This window comes from Talpa europaea, assembly GCF_964194135.1.
Source record: "Talpa europaea genome assembly, chromosome: 15".
Classification (NCBI taxonomy): Eukaryota; Metazoa; Chordata; class Mammalia; order Eulipotyphla; family Talpidae; genus Talpa; species Talpa europaea.
The window spans coordinates 82,509,372-82,533,299 of record NC_140083.1 but is presented as its reverse complement, the minus strand read 5'-3'; the positions used below and the strand labels follow the sequence as shown (position 1 = coordinate 82,533,299).

The window sequence follows — 23,928 nt, the reverse complement described above, 5'->3', positions numbered from 1 at the left end:
CTCTTGTCCCATTTAAAACACAAATCTCGCCGGAGCAGCGAGAGGGGAGGAGAGACCCTTAGAAGAAGTCTTGGTGGGTCAGGTGCCTGGAACTGTGGCCGTAGGAGGCAGGGAGCTGCCAAGGAGACGGGGGCAAACATGGTATCTGGCCCCTGGCCAGGAGCTCGGTGCAGGAAGGAGAGAGCTTCTGTGCTGGCGGTGGCACCAAGTTTTGCTGACCTTCTTTTCTCCAGTCTCCCTCCTGCACGGCCAACCGTGCCCCCCAGGTGCCTCCTCCTGGGTGCCTGCCTTCCCGCTGGTCAGAGGAAGGTGGCTCTGTCTACCCGTGCCCCGCCCTCACCAACCCTAACCCCAGGATGGGGGTTCCCCACCTCCTGCTGAGAGTTTCCACAGCTCCCCCACAGTTAGCTTGACCCAGTCCAGAACCTTCGGTAGACGGGGCGGGGTGGGGGGTCTCCCTAGAGCCAGGACTGTGGTAGGGAAGAGAAAGGTTCTCCTAGGACCTTCTGCTCCTCCCCTCAGTTACCAAGCCCTACACTGGAGCAGACATCAGCCAAGTTTCCTCCTTCCTCCCAGGATCAACGACCCTTTTGGATATGGCTCTTCTGGAACGTTCCATAGGGGTGGAGGACCTCATCCTCCTGGAACCCCTGGCTCAGGAGTCTCTGCTAAACAACCTCCAGTTGCGCTATGAAAACAAGGAGATCTACGTGAGTGTGGGGGGGGGCGCCCCTGCCCCGGGGTGTGGTCAGAGGTCACTGGCTTCCACGCCCCCAGGCCCCCTGCTCACTTCCTCCATCTTTTCCCTGGCTTCAGACCTACATCGGGAACGTGTTGATCTCAGTGAACCCCTACCAAGATCTGCCCATCTACGGTCCAGAGTTCATTGCAAAATACCGGGACTGCACCTTCTACGAGGAGAAGCCACATATGTGAGCGGGGGACCGAGGGAGGGCTCGGGGGGCCCAGCTTCTCAGTGATGAAATATCCTAACTTCCTCTATGCTTTCCCCTGAGGGAGGGTCTCCACGGGCCTCTGGGGGCCTCCTCCTAGGCTGTCGCTGCCTTGGTCTGGCCCCAGGGGGGAGGCGAGACGAATGTAGGGTCTGGAAATGGAGTCAAAAGGTATCTGGGACCGGCCTCACGTTCGTCGTCACCCACTTGCTCCCCCAAGCTATGCACTGGCGAACATGGCGTATGAGTCACTGAGGGACCAGGGCCGAGACCAGTGCATCCTCATCACAGGCGAGAGCGGAGCCGGGAAGACGGGTGAGGCAGCTGCGGGGAAGCCACAGGATCTCCCCAAGCCAGGCCTCGTCCTTACCCCGTCCCCCTCCCCGGAGATTTCTTCCTGGTTCCTTGGGCTCCAGCTCGAGGGCTGGGAGGGCCTACGGAGGTGAAGGGTGGCGGGGCCCCACGCAAGTTTCTCTTGCACAGAGGCCAGTAAGCTGGTGATGTCCTACGTGGCGGCCGTCTGCGAGGAAGGCGAGCAGGTGAACTCCGTGAAGGAGCAGCTGCTTCAGTCCAACCCGGTGCTGGAGGGTGAGGACTGGAGTCTCTTCCCCAGCCCAGCCCAGGGCCCCGGAGCCTCAGCCCCGCTTTTGCTCAGCGCTCCCCGAACACTGTCCTCCTTCAGCTGAGCTGCCGAGGGGGCAGGAGGCGGGAAGGTGCTCCCCTCCCTGCTGGGGGGTCCCCTCTCCCCTCAGCCCCTCGCGCCCTCTGCTCCTCTCTGCAGCTTTTGGCAACGCCAAGACCATTCGCAACAACAATTCCTCTCGATTTGTGAGTGCGCATCTCCCAGCCCGTCGGAGAGGATGTGGGGGCGCGGGGGCGCGGGCACAGACCCCTCGGGGCAGGATGCTGAGAAGGGGTGTCTCTCTCTCTGGCCTCTGAAGGGAAAGTACATGGATGTTGAGTTTGACTTCAAGGGATCCCCGCTCGGTGGAGTCATCACAAACTGTGCGTGTGTCCCTGTGTCCCCGGCGCTGAGGCCTCCTCCCCTTCCACCTGCTCCGCTGGGTGCCCCCCCCCCCCGGGGGCGTGGGGAGGAGGGAGGGAGGACGGGGAGGGAGGACGGGGAGGGAGGACGGGGAGGGAGGACGGCCAGCAGACCTCCCAGCCGCGGGCAGAGCCAGCCATGAGGGCCGAATTCCAGGGAAGCCTCTGGTGCCTCCCAGGCCCTCGGACATTGTCTTCTCCTTCTCTGTCAGATCTGCTTGAGAAATCCCGCGTGGTGAGGCAGCTGGAAGGAGAAAGGAACTTCCACATCTTCTATCAGCTGCTGGCCGGGGCAGACGCAGAGCTGCTGAGTACGCGCCCGGCCACGCGGGGCCTCCCCAGCCTCTGTTTGACCCCCATGACCCCCAGAACCTCTGGCCCCCGCTGGGCCCCCGCAGCCCGTTACATGAAACCCCGCAGGCGTCTCCAGCCTCCCCCCACCGACTCTCATCCGCCCGTTGCTGGGAGCAGACCCCTGACTTTTGCGTCCTCTTCCTTCCTCGCGAGGGATGAGCTCGCCCTGGCGCTGCCATTTCCCTGTCCTGCCGGGTTGCTCTTTCCCCAGCTGGCTGACAAGGGGGACCCTCCTCCCATCTGCCGCCCTGTGTCCTTCCAGAGCCACTGAACCCCAAGCAGGCGGAGTGTTCACTTGTTTGTTTTCAGTGTTTAAAACCCTAAGGACGGGGAGCTGGAGGGGGGAGTAAAACGAGGATTTTCTTTCAGAAAGTTGGGAAAAATAAAACCAATAATTACGAGCCCGCAAACCCTAAGCACTGCTTAATAATGGAGTCTATCATCACAGGAATTAAAGGCCCCCCCGAAAAAAAGGAGGCAAGGGAAGAATCTAAAAAAAAAACAAAAAGACTGCAAATAAATGAAACAACCCGGCTGGGGTAGGGGCTGTGAGGGGCCCCAGAGAGCTTGCGTGCCAACCGCTTCCTCTCCCCCCGGACCCCCAGAGGCCTTGAAGCTCGACCCGGACACCAGCGCCCACGCCTATCTGAACCGGGAGGCGGCCAGAGTGCACGGCATAGACGACGGCAGAAACTTCACGACTGTCACGGTGGGTCCACCAGGCATGGGCTTGGCCCGTAGCCCCCGCCCTGAGCCGCACTCTGGCTTGGAGAAGAGGCATCGGCCTGGCATCAGCGCTCAGGCTCTGGTCTCTGCTTTCTCTCACAGAAGGCCATGGGCGTGATCGGGTTCTCAGAGGCCGAGGTCAGGCAGGTGCTGGAGGTGACGGCCCTGGTGCTGAAGCTCGGCAATGTGGAGCTGGTGGACGAGTTCCAGTCCAACGGGCTCTCAGCAAGTGGCATCCGCGATGGGAAAGGTCTGCACCCCCGTGCTGGACCCCAGCCAGCACCCTGAATCTCCTGCACTTTCTGTTCTGCTGCCTCCTCTGGGGGAAGCTGACTTTACTCTGATTCACTCCTTCCTACTCAGCTTCTCCCTGAGCGCTCCCCCGACACACTCGTTGAGAACTCCCAATGAGCCACGTTGGCGCAAGATCTTAAGTATTGATTGACCAAGGTTTTGGACCTCTCTGAGGCTCAGGGGATTCTTTATAAGAGGCTACAATTGGGACCCCTTGGTGGCGCAAGGGGTTAAGTCTCAGCACTATGAAGCCATCTGCAGCCACTGCAGCACCAGTTCGATTCCCGGCCAGGGAGCTACCCACATGGCGCAGCAGACCTGTCCTGTCTCCCCGCTGCTCCCCTCAGCAGTGGATTTCGGTAGATCCGCCCATTCTGCTCCCCACTCTGTCTCTAGTGAATCCTCTCACACCCCCGTCCCACCACTGGCCTGCACCCCTACTCTTCTCTGCATAAATAAATAATTTTTTTTTAAAAGAGATGCTACAATTACACCTGCTTGGGGAGATCATACAATGCAGGCACAAGTTCCCAAACCTCCCTTCTCTCTCCCTCCTGCCCAGAGCTTCCCCTAACGCCATATTCTGGATGGGCCACAAGGGCTTCCCCACCAAGGCCCAGGGAAACCCGCTCCATTCACTTACCAGCCCTCCCTGCCCCACCCTGGGAAGAACCCTCAGGCCGCATTGTATTTCCTCATCGCTCCAGGCATCCGGGAGATCGGGGATCTGGTGGGTCTGAATTCAGTGGAACTGGAGCGAGCTTTGTGCTCAAAGACCGTGAAAACTGGCAAAGAAAAGGTGGTCACCACGCTGAGTGTCACCCAGGTATATGGGCTCTGTGGGAGGGGCTGACTTGGGTCTGTTCTGTGGCTGCCACACCAACCAACTCGGCCCGCCCTGCAGGCCCACTATGCCCGGGATGCTCTGGCTAAGAACATCTACAGCCGCCTGTTCAACTGGATCGTGAACCGAATCAACGAGAGCATCAAGGTGAGAGGCTGAAGGCGTGAACAACAAGTGGTGTTTATACGCCGCAGCACAATACACTGCACAATGAGCTGGTATTTGGCCATAAAAAGGTACCTAAAAAGACTGATACGTATTCAACATGGACGAGCCTAGAAAATATATTGGGTGAAAGGCCAGACACAAAAGGCTACCTTTTCTGGGATTCCAGTTCCACGAAATGTCAACACGTTTCATTTGACATCCAGAGATGGGAAGCAGCTCGGTGTTACAGGGTGGCGGGGAGATGGGGCGGGAGAACTACTGAGGGTATGTGTGCAAGATTTCTTTTAGGGATGATGAAAACGCTCAGGAAGTAGGTCGTGGTGGTGGTGGGACACCTGTTGAATAGACAAAAAAAGAACTGAACCCCTGTGAATGGTAAATTTTAGGGTTTGTGAGTTAGATCGAAATACAGCCATTATTTTATTTTATTTTATTTTATTTTATTTTATTTTATTTTATTTTATTTTATTTTATTTTATTTTATATTTATTTATACAAGCACTGGGTACAGTAGAAGCACGGGAGGGTGAGAGAATTCACCAGAGCCAGAGCGGGGAGCAGAGCAGGCAGAAGGACCGAAGGACACTGCTGAGGGGAGCAGCGGGCGGCAGGAGAGGGCTGCGTGCCCAGCCATTATTTTTAAATGATGTGCATGCAAATGCCATCAGTTTCGAAGTTCCTGGGAGGCACTCTGATAAAATGGGATTATCCCTTTTCATATTTTCACTTTTCATCTGTAGAGAGGGAATAATCGGACTTCATGGGATTATATGGGGATCAATGAGATAAAAACATTTAAGATAAATTGCTCTATAAATATAAGGGATGTTTTCTTTTTCTCATGGGGGGGGGCACCACCCTGGAATCGTCCTTTTCCTCCTTCCCCTCTCGGCTGGTCCCCAGCATAGAGAGGAGGAGGGAGAAGAAAATCATCATAATTCCTTCACACCTTGGTCGAATTCGTCCTAATTCTTTTTTTCCCCTTTTCCAACCACATCCACCCAGAAGGGCCTGGCCAGGTGTGCAGAGGCCTGTCCCGCATTTCTCTGTTCTTCCTCTTCAGGTGGGCACTGGGGAGAAGAAGAAGGTAATGGGGGTTCTGGATATCTACGGCTTTGAAATATTAGAGGTGAGAGAGCTTCCCCAATCTCAGCGCCCCAGGGCCACGGGGAAAACAGCCTCAAGGTGGGGGGGGGGTCGGTGAGGGAGTGTGGGAGGGGAGGTAGGGGCTGAGAGGGAGGAAGGGCCTTGGGGTGAGCTGAGCTTCCTCCCTAACCTTTGTCCTTCCCCCAGGATAACAGCTTTGAGCAGTTTGTGATCAACTACTGCAACGAGAAGCTGCAGCAGGTCTTCATAGAGATGACGCTGAAAGAGGAGCAGGAGGAATACAAGAGAGAGGTAAACGCGGCCTTCTTGCCCTCGCAAATGACTTCCAGGCCTATGCCAGATCTTTCTTCCTCCTTGGTCACGATTTGTCCCCAGATGGGAACACAGAGGACAAAAAGGTCCCTGGTGCCGCTGAACATTCCAGCACTACCAAGAAGCCCTAATTTTCTGCTCTTCATCCCCCACTTTCCCACCCCGCCACTCCAGGCCAGGCAAAGAAGGGGGCAGACTTGATGACCGGGTGCGAGTGGGGCAGAGTCCTGACAAGAAGGAAGTGACAGCTGGGTCTGGCCTGCAGCAGGCTCTGCGCCAGTTTTTGAAGGGACAGCCCTCCCGGGCTTGGCACCTCCCCTCTCGGGATCTTTCTTCTCCTCTGGGCCTGGCTGATGTCACCGCCCCCTCTTGCGCCACCCAGACCTCCTCACCAAAGTGCCCCGTGGCTCAAAATTTCCACACTGCTTCCCTTATTCAGTGAAAACTCCTGCTCGCCATGGCTGGAAGCTAGAAAGCTCCCTAACTGGGCTAACCCACCTCACAGCGTGAATGTTGGTCTAGCCCGTCATGCTCTCCCCAGAGCCCCAGGAGCGCTGAGGGATGTGTTGTGGCAGGTTTCAAGCTCTGTGGTCACAACATCTGGCAAAGTTTTTTTTTTTTTAGTATTTTTACATGTTTTTATTTAAAATTTTGTAATTATCAAGTAGCTAACACATTCTCAAAGCTTCAAAAACCTTAGAAAGAGGGCCTCCCTGGTGGCGCAGGCGGTTGAGCGCTGCTCTGTAAAGCTGTCCGTAGCCTCTGCAGCGCCAGTTCGATCCCAGCTGGCTGGTGAGAATCCCACATGGCAAGCAGACATCTCCTGTCACACCTGCTGCTCCCCTCAGCAGTGGATTTCAGTCAGTCTGCCTGTTCTGTTCCCCACTCTGTCTCTGGTGAATCCTCTCACCCCCCCACACATCTGGCCTGTACCCCAATTCTTATGTAAATAAATAAATCTTTAAAAACAGCTTAGAAATATGTATAAAAAAAGGTCTCCCTCCAGCCCAGTCCCCAGCCACCCAGTCTCCCCATCCAGAGGTGACGAAGTGGGCCTCTTCCAGAGGTTCACATGAAAATGTGTAACCAAGCAAAGCTGTAACATATTTTTCTACAAAAATGTATTCAAGTGGCAGTGAATATACTCAGTTCTATAGCTTGCTTTCACCAGTTTATGAGAGATCTTTCGGCATCAGTATATAACGTCACCTTGTTACGGCTACATAGGACTATATGGATATCACTTACTTAACCAGTTGGGGAGGGTATTTTGGGGGTGAAGTGACACAGCAACTTTACTTACTTCCACTCTGTGTTCCCTGGAGACATGAGGGAGGAGGGAAAGAAAGACTTCAGTTCTTCAGTCACATCTGGGAATGGCCTGAGCCTGGGAGGCATGGCCCTTGGGTGGAATCTGGAATAATCTTCCCTGCAGGCCCGATACCCAGCAAGTTCTTTTTTTTTTTTTTTTAATAGAGGCATGTTTTTATTTTATTTATTTATTTGTTTGTTTTTGTTTTGTTTATACATGCACTGGGTACAGTCAGAAGCGCGCGGGAGGGTGAGAGAATTCACCAGAGCCAGAGCGGGGAGCAGAGCAGGCAGAAGGACCAAAGTACACTGCAGAGGGGAGCAGCGGGTGGCAGGAGAGGTCTGCGCGCCATGCGGGACCCTCCTCCGGTGCCCGGGGAGCAGCCGGGGATCGAACCGGCGCCGCAGAGGCCGCGGGCAGCTTCGCAACCCAGCGCTCAACCGCTGCGCCACCGGGGAGGCCCCCCAGCAAGTTCTTAATGTACCATTCTTGCTTTAAAAAAAACAAAGGAGGGCCTCCCTGGTGGCACAAGGGGTTAAGTCTCAGCACTATGGAGGTATCCACAGCCACTGCCACATGAGTTCAATCCCCAGCCAGGGAGCTACCCACATGGCGCAGCAGACCTCTCCTGTCTCCCCGCTTCTCCCCTCAGCAGTGGATTTCAGTAGAGCTGCCTGTTCTGCTCCCCACTCTGTCTCTGGTGAATCCTCTCACCTTCCCCCTGCACCTCTGGCCTGTATCCCAGCTCTTATATGCATAAATAAATAAATCCTTAAAAAATAAAAAACCAAACAGAAGTAAGACAGTCCCAAAGCGTTGTATAGATCAGTGGTTTTTAGAGTAAGATCCTGGCAGAGCAGGGAACACCTTCCCACGCTGGGAAGGTGTTAGTGCCAGGAATGCCTGACTCCGTGTCAGATCTGCAGAATCAGAGACCCTAGGGGTGGGGCACGACGGTCTGTGGCTTAATGAATCCTTTAGGGGATTGTGACACACATGCAAATCTGAGAGTCGCTGAGGGAGCTCCTGGAAGGGGGACCAGCTTGGCCCTGTTGTCTGATGATAAGCCCATGCGCGCTGGTGCTGCAGTGCGTGGCCACAGCGGTGCTGCATCTGCCCTTCCACACACTCGAGGACCTTTCCCCACACCTGCCATGGGGCGACCCACCCCAACAGTCACCCAGCACGTTGCACCTCCCCCTCCACCCACAGCACCAGGGGTCTCTGCACCATCCCCTGGCACAGCCGCTGTAGGCTCCCTGTCTCATTTCCTTACCCCACAAAATCTTCGAAACCTTGGAGGGTGCAGACATAAACAGAAACCACACCAAGGCCCCCTCTGAACTACGGGGTTTTCCAGTGGCTCCTTGTGGGGTGGGGGCAGGGGGCTGGGTCGGGTGAGCTCCTGTGACTTGTCCATGTCCCTGGCCAGGGCATACAGTGGACCAAGGTGGACTACTTTGACAACAACATCATCTGCAACCTCATCGAGCATGTGAGTGCGCTGTCTCTTTCTCTGGAACCTCCCTTTCCTGCTGACCCGAATATCTTTCCCTCATCTGTCTCTTCCCCAGCCCCTGCCCCATTTTGTCAGGAGGCTAAGGAGGATGCCGGGGGGAGGCAGCCTGGGTGCACATCCTGGGGGTGGGGGGGCGCATCTAGGTCGTGCAATCTTATTCCTTGCCCAGAATCAGAAGGGCATCCTGGCCATGCTGGATGAAGAGTGCCTGCGGCCTGGACAGGTCAGCGATGCCACCTTCTTGGCAAAGCTGAACCAGCTCTTCTCCAAGCACGGTCACTATGAGAGCAAGGTCACCCAGAACGCTGAGCGCCACTACGACCACACCATGGGCCTCGGCTGCTTCCGCATCCGCCACTATGCGGGCAAGGTGATACGGCAGGGCCAGCGGGAGGGGAGAGGAGGACCTGGGCAGGCTGGAGGCGGTGGGGGTGGGGGGCTGGGGTTGGGAGTGGAAGCTGGGAATCCTTTCAATGAGCAGGGGGCAGCGTCTGGGCTCTCCAAAACAATAGCTGCCCCTCCCCAGGTGACATACAATGTGACCAGCTTCATTGACAAGAACAACGACCTTCTCTTCCGGGACTTGTCCCAGGCCATGTGGAAGGCCCGGCATCCCCTCCTGAAGTCCTTATTCCCCGAAGGCGATCCTAATAACGCCTCCCTCAAGCGCCCCCCAACAGCAGGGGCCCAGTTCAAGAGCTCTGTGGCCATACTCATGAAGAACTTGTACTCCAAGAACCCCAACTACATCAGGTGATATGCTGGAGGCAGAGGAATGTGCTACCTGCTTGATGGCCTAGGTGGTTTCTGTGCACTGCAGAATGTGTCCATGGTGGGGGGACATCTCTGGAATAAGGGTATGGAGGCCTTTTCCTCATTGAAAACAGCCAGATGGGGCGGGGAGAGCACCCGACTTTAGTGAGGATCCACGCTGCAGTGAGTGGAACTGGAAGTCAGTGTGTCCATTTCTGAAATGTGGCAAGTGAGGGAATGTGGGCAGCGCAGGGGCGTACAGAGCCAGCTGGCAGAGGCGATGCCCCTGATGCCTGGGCCCTGCCCCCTGCCCCCCAGGTGCCTAAAGCCCAACGAGCACCAGCAGCACCGTCAGTTCTCCGCAGAGCTGGTGGCCACCCAGGTGCACTACCTGGGGCTGCTGGAGAACATACGGGTGCGCCGGGCGGGCTACGCCTACCGCCAGGCGTACCCGTCCTTCCTGGAGAGGTACCGGCTGCTGAGCAGGAGCACTTGGCCTCACTGGAATGGGGGAGACCGGTAAGACTCAGCGGGGTAACCGGGGAGCAGTGCAGGAGCCCTCTGTTGGGGAGGGGAGCAGAGGCGGCTGCCGTCGGCCGGCCGAAGCTCAGGGGGGACAGTGGGAACATGGGCTGAACAGCCGCGTCTTTCAGAGGCTCCTGGCCTGTTGGAGCCCTGGAGCTTTCTCTCTCCTGCCCCCCCAGCGTGAAACAGATTAGGGGAAACGCAGGGAAGGGCCCTCCCCTGGGTGCCCCTGGCCATTTACTCCTTCTTCTTCTGTAGGGAGGGGGTGGAGAAGCTGTTGGGGGAGCTGACCATATCCACAGGGGAGCTGGCCTTCGGGAAGACAAAGATCTTCATTAAAAGCCCCAAGACGGTGAGCCTGTGTAGGGTGGGTAGAAGGTGGGAGAGCGGAGAGCTCACCCGAGGAGCGGCTGGAGGGTGGCTGAGGGAGTCTCCGCAGGGCTTGCCCCTGGGAATTCGTCCTCGGGCTCCAGCAGGGCTGGGAGAAGCTCTGGGGTTGGATTAGGCTGTTGGATGCCTGCTCTGCTGTCTCTGCCGACACCGGAGGCACCGCTCAGGATTAGGCTCTGTGGTCCCAAACCCTAGCGGTCTGCGGTCTGCCGAGAGTCAGTTCAGTCGATGCTTGTTAAATGAATGAACTAAGAAGCCAAAGGATCAAAGAAAACACTGGCCCGGAAGGTTCTAGTGCTGAGGGCACCCTGAGGAGACAGCTCCATCTCCCAGGCCGGCCCCTCCAGCCTCCTGCCCTCCACAGCTTTTCTTCCTGGAAGAGCAGCGGCGCCTGAGGCTGCACGAGCTGGCCACCCTCATCCAGAAGGCGTACCGAGGCTGGCGCTGCCGCACCCACTACCAGCAGATGCGCAAGAGTCAGATCCTCATTTCTGCCTGGTTTCGGGGCAACATGGTACCAGCCACCCCCCAAGTTCCACCCCCTCACTCTGATAGCACACTGGGGGTGGAAGCGGGGGTTCAGAAGTTGGGGTCTCACCCACAAACCCACTGTTTTCTACAGCAAAAGAAACACTACGGGAAGATGAAGGCGTCGGCAATCCTGATCCAGGCCTTTGTGAGAGGATGGAAGGTATGGGGCGAGGGCAGAGCCCCCGGGCGGCTCCTTACTCCAGGGGTCCTCCCTGGCTGGTGCCGGCTGCCAGAGGAGCAGCACAGAGCAAGTCCTGCTCGCGCCAGGACACGCGCGTGTGGTGGCCTGTGGGGTCTGGGTCTCATGTGCCTGGGGGTGTGGGCACAGGGCAAGAGGCCGAGTGTGCACCTGGGTGTGCCTGCCCTGGCTGTGGGGCTCTGCCTCCCGCCAGAGTGTCCTCCTCCCCACCCCCCATCTTGTTACAGGGCAAACCCCGATATAAAACGGGTTGCCTGACTGTGGGTCCTCACCCGCACACTTAAAGGGGACTTATTAATGCTAAACTGCAGACACACACAAAAGGTTGATAAAAGGTTTATTTACAAGGGAAGGGGAAATGAACAATTCAGGGAGAAAAAGAGGACGATAAGCTCGTAAATGCGTCCTACCCGTTCCACTGACCTGGAATCCCAATGACCCGCTGAGCTAGCGAAAAACCGAGCACACCTCGTGGCCAAGAGGGCGACCCCCTGGCCACGAGGGCGACCCCCTGGCCACATGGCCGCTTACATACTCACACAGGGAGCCTAGTTGCTTAACTCCGCCCTCAGGTCCTCTCAGTCTTCCCTTTGGGGATCATGGGACTTGTAGTTCCCAGTGTCGTGGGGGTGGAGCCTGCAAAGCCTGTATGGAGGGGCCTCCCTGGTGGCGCAAGAGGTTAAGACGCAACCTATGAAGCTATCCGCAGCCTCTGCAACACGAGTTCAATCCCCCGGCCTGCCAGGGAGCAACCTATATGGCGCAGCAGACCTCTTCTTCTGCCTCGCCCTCACCTGCTGCTCCCCTCAGCAGCGTACTTCGTCCAATCTGCCTGTTCTGTTTTCCGCTCTGTCTCTGGTGAATCCTCTCACCCCCCATGCCTCTGGCCTGTACCCCAGCTCTTGTATGCATACATAAATAAATCTTAAAAAAAAGAAAAAAAAGAAAAACCTGTATGGAGTTTGCTCAGGACATCCTTTCCTCCTAAGAGTCTGACCTTGCATCCTTCCTCCAGCTGTCATCTCAGCTCTTGACCTCACTCCGTTCTGCGTGGTTGAAAAGCAGTAGGACTTTGATCCTCCAGGTCTAACTGCCTAGTTATCTATCTTTATTTTGACCCCTTTCTTTTATGTCTCTGCCAGGCCCGAAAGGATTATCGAAAATACTTCCGGTCAGGGGCCGCCATCACCCTGACAAATTTCATCTACAGGAGCATGGTGAGTGGCGGGGGCAGGGATGGAAGCTGCATGAGGGGGGATGTGTGTGGAAGAGGGTCTGGGAAGAGGTAACTCAGTTTTCCTCCTTGAGCTGCCGCCATTTGCACGTTCCTAAGGAAATCCCAGGTTGTGGGCAACGCGCAGGAAGCAGGTCCCTGTGCCTGGCTCCGGCAGCCGCTGCACCAACTCCTGGTGGGGAGGGAAGGCCTAGCCGCCACCCAAGGGTCCTAGTGAAAGGTCCAAGAAGAAGTAGGGCTGGAGGTTAAACACCCTGGAACAGCGAGTGAGGACGCACATAGATTAACTGACCCAACCTTCTGGACCCATTTTGGGGTTGGGGTGAAGGCAGGAGACTCCTCTTTTTCCTCTGTCTCCTCTGCTACTACAGCAGAAGAGTCAAAATTAAATCTCAGGGAGGACGTATCTTAATTCTGGAGGCCTTGGGTCAGAAAAAACCATGTCCAGTCCTGGACATTCAAACTATGGGCAGTTCCTAGTAAGAAAAAGCAGGCAGAGAGAAGGGTGAGTTGCAGAGACGTCCCTCTGGTACTTCTGAGAAGTGTGGGAGGGAAGGAAACCAGGCAGGGAGAAAGTAGCTCTTCCAGTGCAGCCTTGGCAAGGAGAAAAGGAGGAAGGGGGAGATCTTGGACGGAGGGCTGGGCTCAGTCAGGCCTCATCTGGGCTGATTTGATTTTTGACAGTTGCTAGAACACTTACCAACTGTTCACTCAGACCCGAGACGCGTGCGTTTACTTGGAGGGTCTCTCTGTTGCTGAGGAGGCTGGACCCCTTAGCTGAGTTAGGAGATGGGGACTCTGGGCCTCTTCATTCACTCAGTGCAGATCTGGCCTCTGCATCGCCTCCCTGACCCTCACTGGACCTCCTCCCCCAGGAAAGTTCCGTCTTGCCGGGCCTCTCCCTGCCTGCTCTCTCGTCACGCTGGCTCCGGGCTGTCTGCCTTTCTGGACTACGTGCTCTCTGGCTGCATACCTGAGGCCTCTGATCTGATTTTGTTCCTATCTCCTGACTGGCCCCTGTCCACCTTTGCTTTCACCTGCATATTATCAGGCATCTGCTGAACGTCGGGGAGCTGTTGGGTTTAGACCGATGATGTCAATAAATCACACTGCCCTACAGAAGCATGTCTGCTGGGGCCACAGGCACCAACTTCCTGAGTTTTTTGACAAGTCTATGTTTTGTCATTGCCTTGACTATAACTTAGGCTAATATCTACTATTTTGGGGAACACTTAATCTATGCTAAACCTTTATATGCATTAAGTTTAATGCTTTCAACAGCTCTGTGAGGTAGGCCCTTTTCTTTCCTCCCTCTTCTAGGTAAAAACTAAGGCCCAGAAAGGTTAGATAACTTGCTGTGCGTCCCACAGCTGCTAAGTGGTAGAGTTGGGGTACAAACTATTTGACTCTTGAACTTTAACCACTGCCTAAGATTGGTCCCTTGCCTGCCACTACCTCTCCCCAACAGAAGCCTGCACAACCCAGGCAGCTATGACCCTGGGTAGGCCTGGGGCCGGAGAGCTGCATAGGGGGAGAAAGAACTTTCTAGCTCTAGAAAAAGCAGACACGTAAAAAGAGGCTCCACGTTAATCAGAACATGGGCTATTTATTGAATTCAATCAAACCAGACCAAGGACTGGGGACACCAGGGTGATTAGAGGCCTCGAGTCTAGATCTTATAAACCACACTGCAAAGAGCTCAGACAGCCCCTGGAGCGCCACAACGGGATGCCGCGTGCTCTGCCTTTTTCTCCTTTCATGTTCTTGCTCTAATGCCTTAATAAAAATTTTTCATAAAAATTTAGAAGTGCTCAAGATCAAGTCATTTTCTCTATCTTTAATAATTCTGTCCCATAAACAGCCAAGGTGCTCGCTGTTCCCGGGGGGATAGACTTGGGCGTCCTGGTTCTAGTTTGAGGAAGACTGAACAGTTAGATGCCACTGGTGAGGACTGAATGGATCCTGGAACAGGAAAACTAAAAACAGTGCTAAAAAGGACATTTGTAAGAATTTTAAGAACACGCGGAAAAATATGAGTGTGCAACAGCACCGCTGTTGGCTGAAGATGTCCGATTAATTTGGTTTTCTTTGGCGTGGTGATGGAATCGCGGTGGTGTCGAGTGTCCCGGCTTGCTGGAGATGCATGCTGAAGTTTTAGGGGGAAATGTCATGATATCATAACCTACTTTTGGATGACACTATAGCAAAGATTTGTACGTGTGTGTGTGTATGAGCTATTTACATGCACAGGTGCGTAGATGTGTGGCATTACAGGGAGAGGGCAGGCAGATGGGGCAGGGCGTTGACACGGTGAGTCGGTGAATTTAGGCAAAGGGTGTGCATGGGCAGATGTCTACTGTGATGTTTTTTTCAACTGCTACACAATTTTAAAAAAATTTTTAAATAAGAAAATAAATGATATTAAATTAAACAAAAAACCTTAAGTCAGACTCTGCTTCTGATGGTGTTCCTAAAAGCAGAGGTACCATGTTATGCAGCTCCACAGGAAGGAGGGGCCACTCCTGGCCTAGGGAATCGAGGTGTGGGGGGTGAGCAGAGCTGGGCTGAGAGCAGGTGAGCTGAGGCGCTGTGGGACTGGGCGGGCTGGCAGAGGGCATAACAAGGAGTCCTGGCTGGTTGGTGAGCCAGGGACTCGTGGGGCCCACTTAGAGCCTCACTAGCCAGGCCGCTAGGCAGAGGGCTTTGAATGCCAGCTAGAAGCGCTGGGCTCACTGACCAGAGAGGAGGGGAGACTTGGTACCTGTCCAACCTCTAAGGCAGTGGCGGTCAGCTCGGGTAACCGCGAGCCTGGGGAACAGGCCGTTAGCGGAGCAAAATCCTCAGGCCGGTTTTCCTGTTGGCTCCCCCCCCCCCCCGCCCACCCTGGGTGAAGGGTCCTCTTGGAACTAGCTCTCCTCTCCTGCAACCTCGTGCTCCCGTGTCCAGCCTCCAACCATCAGTTCACACTGAAAGCGACCCCAAGGGTGACTCTCTTCCATGTCCTCAACGACACGGGCGGCTCCTCACTGTGAGGCGCCTCCCTCTTGGAGGTGGCGGGGTCTGGGTGCAATTCTGCCTGTCGGGAGGGGCTTCTCTTCATCATTCCTCTTCCATCCCAGGCACGGAAGTTCCTGCTGGGGGTGAAGAATAATCTGCCCTCCCACAATGTCCTGGACGGGCAGTGGCCAGCGGCTCCTTACAAGTACTTCAACACGGCTAACCGGGAGCTGCGGCGACTCTTCCACCAATGGAGGGTGAGTGGGGTTCGGTGCCTCACCTTTGCCCTGTGCTTTGTTGCTCGCCTCCCTCCGATTTTCTTTGTCTGCCTCCCTATTGTTCCTTTTCTTTCCATTTTTTTTAAATGGTGGTAAAAACCTTTTTTTTTTAAAGATTTATTTATTTATTTATACAAGCACTGGGTACAGTCAGAAGCGCGGGAGGGTGAGAGAATTCACCAGAGCCAGAGCGGGGAGCAGAACAGGCAGAAGGACCGAAGTACACTGCAGAGGGGAGCAGCGGGCGGCAGGAGAGGTCTGCGTGCCATGTGGGACCCTCCCCTGGCGGCCGGGGATCAAACCGACGCTGCAGAGGCTGCGGGCAGCTTCGCAGCCCAGCACTCAACTGCTTCGCCACCGGGGAGGCCCGGTGGTAAGACACTTTGGCCATCTTACCTGACAGCCCATTGACTTTAAATTCGGTCATGCTATTGCACAGACACCGCCCCGGTCCATGTCCATGCCTTGTCCCGCCACCCCACGCTGGGACTGCCGCAGTGAAGAGTGGGCTTTCCATCTCCTGGTCCCCGCCCCTGGGCCTATGCAATACTTTCTGTCTGTGAGGTTAGCTATTCCAGGTACCTCATAAAAATGGAATCATACAGTATTTGCTTTAGTTGGTCTGACTTACTTCACTTGGCACAGGGTTCGCTTATTCGAAAGTGCTAACTGAGCACCTGTCTGGGCTGGGTCTCAGGCTGTGGAGAGCCCATGTCTGGCAGTTTCCACCTCGGCCAGCACCCCTGGCCCCTCCCTCCTCCACAGTGTTCCTCTAGCCCCTGCCCGCTCTCTCCAGTGCCCAGGACCAGTGCTTTTTTTTTTTTTTAAGATCTATTTATTTATGCATGCAAGAGCTGGGGTACAGGCCAGAGGTGCAGGGGGTGAGAGGACTCACCAGAGACAGTGGGGAACAGAACAGGTGGATCCACTGAAACACACAGCTGAGCGGGCCACACGGGTCATAGTCTCTCCCTCTCTCCTCCCCCCTCTGGGCTTTCTCCCCACTTCCCCCCCAGCCTGCCCTCTCCCTAGCTTAGCCTCCTCCTCTCCCCCTCACAGTGCAAGAAATTCTTGGTTCGACTGAGTGAGAAGCAGATCCAGACCCTAAAGGAGAAGCTCTGTGCCAGCGAACTGTTCAAGGACAAGAAGGCCTCATATGCCCAGAGGTGAGGCGCCCAGAGCCTGTGTGGTCAGTGTCATGGAGAGCAAGGAGGTTCCCCAGGGATGGAACAGTGGCTCTCAGACCTGAGTGTGCACCAGAATCGCCTTGCGGGCTTGCTAATAGTACCCAGATTGCTGCAGATGCCTCAGAGCCTCAGGTCTGGCGGGGAGGGGAGATGGGGGGGGGGTGGAACCAAGAAGGTACCTTTCTAACAAGTTCCCAGGGGATGCTCACGTTGGCCCGGGTGTGCTTGAGCACCCCTAGGGTAGAGGCCAGAGTGGGGCGGGAGGAGGGGCTGGGACAAGGTGGCAGTTCCACAGGGGTGGGCTTGGTTCCATGACCCCGGGGTCAGCAGTAAGGCCCTGCCTCAGCTGCACCCTTGCCGTGTGTCCTCAGTGTCCCCATTCCATTCCACGGTGACTACATTGGACTGCAAAGGAATCCCAAGCTGCAGAAGCTGAAGGGCGGGGAGGACGGGCCTGTTCTGATGGCAGAGTCTGTGAAGAAAGTCAATCGTGGCAACGGCAAGGTGAAGGCTGCATCTTGACCCCTCCACAGGCTGGTCCAGAGCCTTGGGCCTGGCCCCTGGAGCACAGACAGACTGACCACCTGCCTGCGCTGGCTTTTCCTCTGCGGAAGCCTTGGGCTGAGCCGAGTGGGGTAGGGGCTGATCGCCACCTCTCCTCACCCATTCCGCTTCACTCCCTAGACCGCCTCTCGAATCCTCCTCCTGACCAGGAGGCACGTGATTCTCGCAGACGAGAAGAAGTCCCAGGACAAAACTGTCATCGGGCTGGACAGCTTGGCCGGGGTATCCGTCACCAGCTTCAAGGATGGGCTTTTCAGCTTGCATCTGAAAGAGGTATCAGAGCTGGGAGGGGGCAGGGCCTCAGATGGGAGACTGGAGGCCTCCTGGGGCTGAGGTGGGCTGGAGGTCATGGAGAGAAGATGTCTTCCTCTGCGCCTCTGGGGAGAAAACAGTGAATCCATCCGTTATTTCCTGCCCTTTCTGCCCTTTCCGAAGATATCGTCCGTGGGCACCAAGGGGGACTTCCTGCTGGTCAGTCAGCATGTGGTCGAACTGCTGAGCAAACTCTACCAGGCGACCCTGGATGCCACACAGACCCGGCTCCCGGTCTTGGTGACTGATAAGTAAGGCCACCACAGCTAGGGAGGGGGATGTCTTGGGGCAGATGACCAAGCTGATGGTCACTGTGACCGGGAAACGCACGGAGTCGAAAGCGGAGCACACACTGTCAGGGCAGGCTTGGGAGTGTTTCTCAGTCCCAGCACCCAGGTTCTCCGGGGCCTTGTCTTCTGACAGGGGGCAGGAGGGGGGCAGAGGTATTTGCCTCACGAAGGAGAGGGAGTGACATCAAGAAAATATGGGGTGCTAAAGTGAGGGGTGAGGGCACTAGCCTGGTCTCTCCTGCCTGTTCCCTTCCAGGTTCTCAATGAGTTTCAAGGAGGGCAAAGTGGACGTGAAGGTCGTCCAGGGCCCTGGGGGCGGTGGGAGCGGCAAGCTGAGCTGCAAGAAGAAGGGGCACCAGTGCCTGGAAGTGACTGTGTCGTGAGGAGGTGGCTCCTGCTTCAGAGAGGGCTGCTGCTTCCTCCTGGACTAGAACGGACCCACCTCCCGCCCACCTCTGAGGGAGGGTCTCGCCCTCACCCTTCTGATGGTGGGCTGAGCCCTTGCAGGCGCCTCTCCTTCCCGCGCCTCCCCCAGCTTCTCTTCCGACTTTGCCTCCTTCCTATTCTCAGTCTCCTGCCCACCAATGAAATAAATGACTTCCCAAAAGTCTGGTCAGTGTGGGTGGGTCCCGTCCCCCCATCTTGTCATCCACTTGTGCCTCCGCCCTCCGGGTTCCTTGGAGGCAGATGATAAGAATGGGAGGAAAAAAGGGAAATTGTCCCTGGGCTCCTCCACCGGCTGAGCTCTGGAAGGGTTGGAGGGACTGGGGGGAGCCGGGCAGCGGGGGGAGAGGGAGGGGGCTCAGGTCGCAGATGGCCCAAGGGCAGATTCATTAGGTCTGTCCCTGGGGGAGGAAGTGAGAATCCCCGCTGGGCGGAAATTGGGATCCTTTGGAATCAGTCTGAGAAGAGGCCCGAGGCTGGAGGGTTCATGAGGGCTAAGGTGAGCTGCAGAATGCAGGGTCTCCTGCACCAGGGAACCCCAAAGCCCTCTGCATGCCTAAGCTCAGCACCCGGCTTCCTCACGCCTGCCCTTGGCACCCCTTCCCTTTCCATGCACCAGAGGTGCCGGGTTGCTGCCAACAGCTGTCTTGCTGATCAGTCCCACAGCTGGGGCCTGCAGCTGGAGGCACTTGCCAGGGGGCCTGTCCCCCTCCCTGCCCAGATGCGCTGGCCCCGGTGCTGACCGCCCCCCTTCCGGTCTTCATTTATTTTTCCTGTGTCATCGTCATTATTTTTCTCAGTTTCCATCAGCATCATCGAATCATCCTCATTGCTGTGGGCTCTGATATTCATACACGATGAATAAAGCTTCTATAAAGTTCCTATAAAGCTCCTATAATGTCCTATAATGCTCTCACTATCCCTGGCCCTGTCTCAGCGGCGCTGTCCTGCCTCACACTCTCCCACTCTGGTCTCGGTCTTTGGGGAGCAAGCAGCTCCTACATTTGTCCTCAGAGTTGGCCCCGTGCCCCGCGACAGCTCACAAATGGCTGCCTTTGTTCCTGTCCCTGGATTTGCCTCCCTCCTTTCACCATCTCCACCTTTCCTGCCTCTTCCTTGTCTCCTCCCGGAGCAGACAAGCCCCCTCAGGCTGGGGGCTCCCTCAGTATGCGATGGCGGGAGACCTGATGAGCCTGTCTTCTTGCGGGCAGAGTGATCTTGCTCTGGGCTCAGCCCCACGTGTGGTGCCCCCCCCCCCCCCCCCGTGGAGGTAGGCCCCAGGGAGCCCGCTCTTTCCGGTGGGTGGGGGCTGGGGTGTCTGGTGGAGGACTTGGTCCTGAGTGGGGATGCTCAGCCCCCCCTCTTCAGCTCCCCCCTGACTTCTCAGAAGCAGGCCGAGGAGATCCGAGGAGATCCCGTCTGGCCGAGAGGGGGGCGCTGACCACATCCTGACCGCCCCCGCCCGGCTCCCGCCTCCTCTCCTGCTCCCAGGGCCCAAATTGTCGTCACTTTCTCGGTGAAGTGTCTGGTCATTTTCAGAAGCAATTTCAGCAGAATATGCAGCTGCTGCTCCCTGTCTGCCGCGTCCTCTCCCAGGGCCGAAGGCGCTGCCAGCTCTCCGCGCTGGGGTGGCTGCGGGGGCGGCCGCAGGCTCCCTTCTCCCCACACCTGTCATGTGATGATGCGGATCTGCTCCTTCCCTTTTCCTTTATTCTCTTGTCCGCCCTCCCTCCTCCCCCTCCCCCCTCCCGGCTCTGCCTCGTGCTCTTCCGGAGCCCAGGATTGTGTCTTCATCCCCAGAGCCGCTGGGGGCTCAGTTTCCCCACCTGTGTCATGGGGCTGGCGTTGGCTCCATCGCAATGAGAGAAGCTGGGGCTCTGCTGCCCCACGGCCCGGCCCATCCAGCGTGGTCAGTCCGGGCAGGTTCAGCCTCCGAGGGAAGAGGGAGGTGGTCACGCGGATCCCTCCAGTCCCACGAGGAGGCCTTCGGGCATCCCCAGGCAGCCCAGCTCTGTTCTCCTGATGTGGCCATTTCTTTCCCCGGCTCTGGGGCTTTTTTGGTCCTGGGTCCTCCTCAGGTTGCCCCGCAGCAGAGCTGGGCAGGCACAGGAGCCGCACTCCTCGCATTCTTCACTGGACTCTCACCCATGTCACCCCATGTCACCCCCAGCCGCAAGGCACCCTCCAGGACGTGCAGGGAGTGCCATGCTGACATGGGCACTTGTGCGTACGGTGGACATGTTCAGGTCACCTGTGTGCAACCTCTCCTGGCCACACCCCCGCCAGGAGCAGGGCTGCAGAGGACTCACGGCCCGCTAGGCCTTTGACAGCGTCTGAGCTGTGGCTCAAGCACAGAGAGCTCAAGGGGAGAAGCACCTAGGTGCTTGGCAGCCGCGAGACCGATGCCCAGGCCCTTTCACGCGGGTTGTGGGCAGAGTGAGGCCCGGCTGCTTCAGCCCGCCACAGCCTGTCTCTTTCATCACCTCTTAGCTTAGCTCAGCTCTTTCAAGTCTTTGCTAATCCCAGAGATCAAGGGGTGATCAGGTCTCTCTGCCATTCCTTTGCCCCCCCCATCCTTGGCTCCCACCATCCCCTGTGAGAAGTCACATCATCAAAGCACATTATTCATGGTGGACCTTTGCGGCTTCCAGTGCAGGGCAGGACCGCAGGATGTGGGGGCAGGGATGCTTGGGAGGCGGGGAGAGAGGCTGACTAGATGAGATGGGGGGGGAGGGGGGGTGTTAGCCCTCAGCCCTGATCTAACTCTTCCTCCTTCTGCACCCCAACTCCCTCCAGCCTGCCTGGACTTCCTTCTCCAGGCCTATGGGGCAAGGAGGACGGAGTCGGGTGTCAGGAGGCCCTTACTGAGCTTCCCAAAGGCAGGAGCCAGTCACACCCTGGCTTCCCACCCAAGTCACAACCTTCTCCCACAGCTGCTCCTCATCCCACCTAAGGCGTCCAGCCTGGGTCCAGGCCCGCGCTGGCCACACACCTGTCACTGGCTGCCTGATGGGGGACTTTTCACGAGGCCTCGCCCACTGTAAAGGGACCTTGAGGCCCTGCTGAGACCCTGGGGCCAATGCTGCGGGTGACTTCTCTCCTTGACGCAAGCCCCAGGGTGGGCAGGTGTTGGGAAGCTGTGCTGGGGACACGACGCTTCGGACCCCGTGTCCCCGGAGATGGTGGAGGACCCACGTGTGAGGCTTTGCCCCGGGAGCGGGAGAGCTCGGGCTTCCCTCACACAGGTCAGATTTGTTTTTTAAAGGCATGACATCTTTTTAAAAAATTTTATTTATTTATGCATACAAGAACTGGGGTGTAAGCCAGAGGGGCAGGGAGTGAGGGCGTTCACCAGAGACAGAGTGGGGAGCAGAACAGGCAGATCCACTGAAATCCACTGCTGAGGGGAGCAGCGGGGAGGCAGGAGAGGTCTGCCGCACCATGTGGGCTGCTCCCTGGCCGGGCATGTACCCTGGGCCATATAGTGCTGACAGCGCCAAGACCCAACCCCTAGGCCACCAGGGAGGCCCTATAGAAATAAACTTCCATGAGCACCTACTGTGTGCCAGGCACTGTAGGGTGGGGCATCTAACAACAAACAAAACAGGCAAAAATCCTTGCCTTAGTGATGCTCACATCCTGGCAGGGGGGCGGGAGGTCAAGTCCAAGTAAAACATCTAGCACATTGGAAAAACGTGTTGCTGAAGAGAAGCAACAGAGATGGGTGTGGGCGGGGAGTGGTGGCAATAGGGCGGCCTTGGCGAGCAGCAGGTGGCTTGATAGCAAATACACAAATACACAAGAGCACTCCCCAATTCCAGGGAGGGGAGCAGCACAAAGCTTCTCTCGAGAGCCACTGCCACCCCTCTCCCCGCACCCCCCCACCCCCCGAGTTCACATCCCCTTAAGATCAAAATTCACATCCGTGCAGAAGAAAAAAGGCCAATTTAGAGTGAGCCAAACCCGCACTTGAGGCTCTTCCCAAGCTAGAGCACTTGTCCTGGAGCACCCCGAGCTTCTCAGGCCTCAGTTTCCTTTTGTGAAAATAGCAACATTTGCTGCTCACCCGTGGAAGTACCAGTGACAATGAAATCACTAGCCCAAGGCCCGCAGCCCAGCAGGTGTCCCGCAGCCCAGGAGGTGTCCGGCCTCCCCTGCAGTGGATGCTGGTGGAGGGGGCGGGGCTCGACTGTCACTTGGCAGCTCAACTGGTCTCTCTTAGCAGGGGCTTTCTCTGGGTCTCCCTAGCAGGTTCTGACTCGTGGTCCCCGGGGCTTCCTACCTTGGGGGAGCCAAACCAGCCCCTTCTGCAGTGTGAGCAAGGGGCTTGAGAGGCCTGGGGAGAGGGAATCTAGCAGCAGGGGGACAGATTAGAGTGGGGACAGAGGAGAAATGAGAGGGGAAGAGCAATTAAGGGCTCACTGGGCGGCCAGGAGGAGTTGGTGAGGCAGGGGTGGTGGTGAGGGTGAGGACAGAGCTCACCCAGCGCTCTCTTCCTCCTCCCGGGACTACAGCACGCAAGGCAGAAGCGAGAACTCTGGAAGGAGGCAACTAAGTCAGACTAATGCAGGAGTCAGAGCGAGGGGGTGGAGAGCAGGTGGAGGAGAGGAGGAGAGGGGCATCCGGCACCGGGGCGGGTCCTGCATCCCCCAGCAGGAGAGCAGTCTGGCCGGACTGGCCGAGGACACTGGATGGACAGGGAGAAGTGAGGACAGGATGGACGCCAGGCGCGGCCCGCTCAGGGGCCTGAGTCAGGGTCGGTGTCCCGCTGCTTGCACAGCCGGAGAAGCGCCTGCCTGAAACTGCCCCAGCCTGGCAGTCAGGGCTGAAGGGCTAAAGGGCAAGAAGCTGTTGGGGGAACTTGGCCGCCCACACCTGCTGGGCTGGACACCAACGGGATGCAGCAAACCGTGAGCAACCCCGTTCTGCGTGCCCAGCTCAGGGACTGCTGAAAAGTGGGCTGCTGGGTAACTCCTGCTCAGGGCTGTCACGGCTGGGTTGTGGGGTGTGTGAGTGTGTGAGTGTGTGTGTGTGTGAGTGTGTGTGTCTGTAGCTTATATCCTCTTTCCCCCCCACCTGCTCCCCCCTCCCCTCCAGCCACCCTGGGATTGGTGATTCTCAGCCCCTCCCCTCAGCTCCCCCAGACCCTCCCGGAGCCTTCATCAGGGGGAGCTGGGTCGCAGTTCCTGCCACACTCCCTGGCACCCTCCCTCCCTGCTCCTCTTCTCCAGGCATCTCGGCTGCAGCAGCGGGAGCGGGGAGCAGGCAGGCGTGCTCCCGGACAGCGCCCCGAGCCTCACGACCGTCTAGCCCTAGGCAAAAAGCGGCTCCACAGGTAGGCGTGAGCGGGAGAGGGGGGTGGACCAGAGCACTGGGCCAGAGGCTGGAGCTGGAGCGGAGGGAGCAGCTCTGCTGGGAGCGGGAGACTGGGGAGGGAGCTGGAAGCCAGGACAAGTGTTCTGAGCGAGCTGATTGCAGCGTGTGGGTACTGACTGCTTCTTCTGTACCAGAAAGTTTTTGCCCAAGTCTTGGGGTCACCTAGTGCTGGAAAACAATATCCAGGATCCCTCCCCAACTGACTAGGGAAATAG

At 57.0% G+C, this 23,928-nt stretch overlaps 1 protein-coding gene across 1 annotated transcript; it reads left to right on the top strand.

Moving 5' to 3' along the window:
• The first annotated feature begins 581 nt into the window (after positions 1-581).
• MYO1A (myosin IA) lies at positions 582-18,610 on the top strand. Its single transcript, XM_084255744.1, has 27 exons — positions 582-710; positions 817-932; positions 1,174-1,268; positions 1,437-1,541; positions 1,735-1,781; positions 1,895-1,958; positions 2,210-2,308; positions 2,957-3,060; positions 3,180-3,327; positions 4,079-4,197; positions 4,276-4,362; positions 5,447-5,512; positions 5,677-5,781; positions 8,547-8,609; positions 8,803-9,003; positions 9,160-9,386; positions 9,705-9,905; positions 10,170-10,263; positions 10,666-10,815; positions 10,924-10,992; positions 12,174-12,248; positions 15,385-15,519; positions 16,600-16,706; positions 17,099-17,231; positions 17,412-17,564; positions 17,727-17,854; positions 18,150-18,610. The coding sequence occupies exons 1-27, from the start codon at positions 597-599 to the stop codon at positions 18,274-18,276; spliced, it is 3,132 nt and encodes a 1,043-aa protein (XP_084111870.1). The 5' UTR covers positions 582-596; the 3' UTR covers positions 18,277-18,610.
• The last annotated feature ends 5,318 nt before the right edge of the window (positions 18,611-23,928 follow it).

Bases quoted from the DNA above. Each gene is read 5' to 3' on its own strand.
- MYO1A (XM_084255744.1), top strand. From the start codon at position 597: ATGGCTCTTCTGGAACGTTCCATAGGGGTGGAGGACCTCATCCTCCTG. The intron at 1,542-1,734 runs GTGAGGACTGGA...TCCTCTCTGCAG, and splicing joins GTCCAACCCGGTGCTGGAGG to CTTTTGGCAACGCCAAGACC. The intron at 4,363-5,446 runs GTGAGAGGCTGA...CTTCCTCTTCAG, and splicing joins GAATCAACGAGAGCATCAAG to GTGGGCACTGGGGAGAAGAA.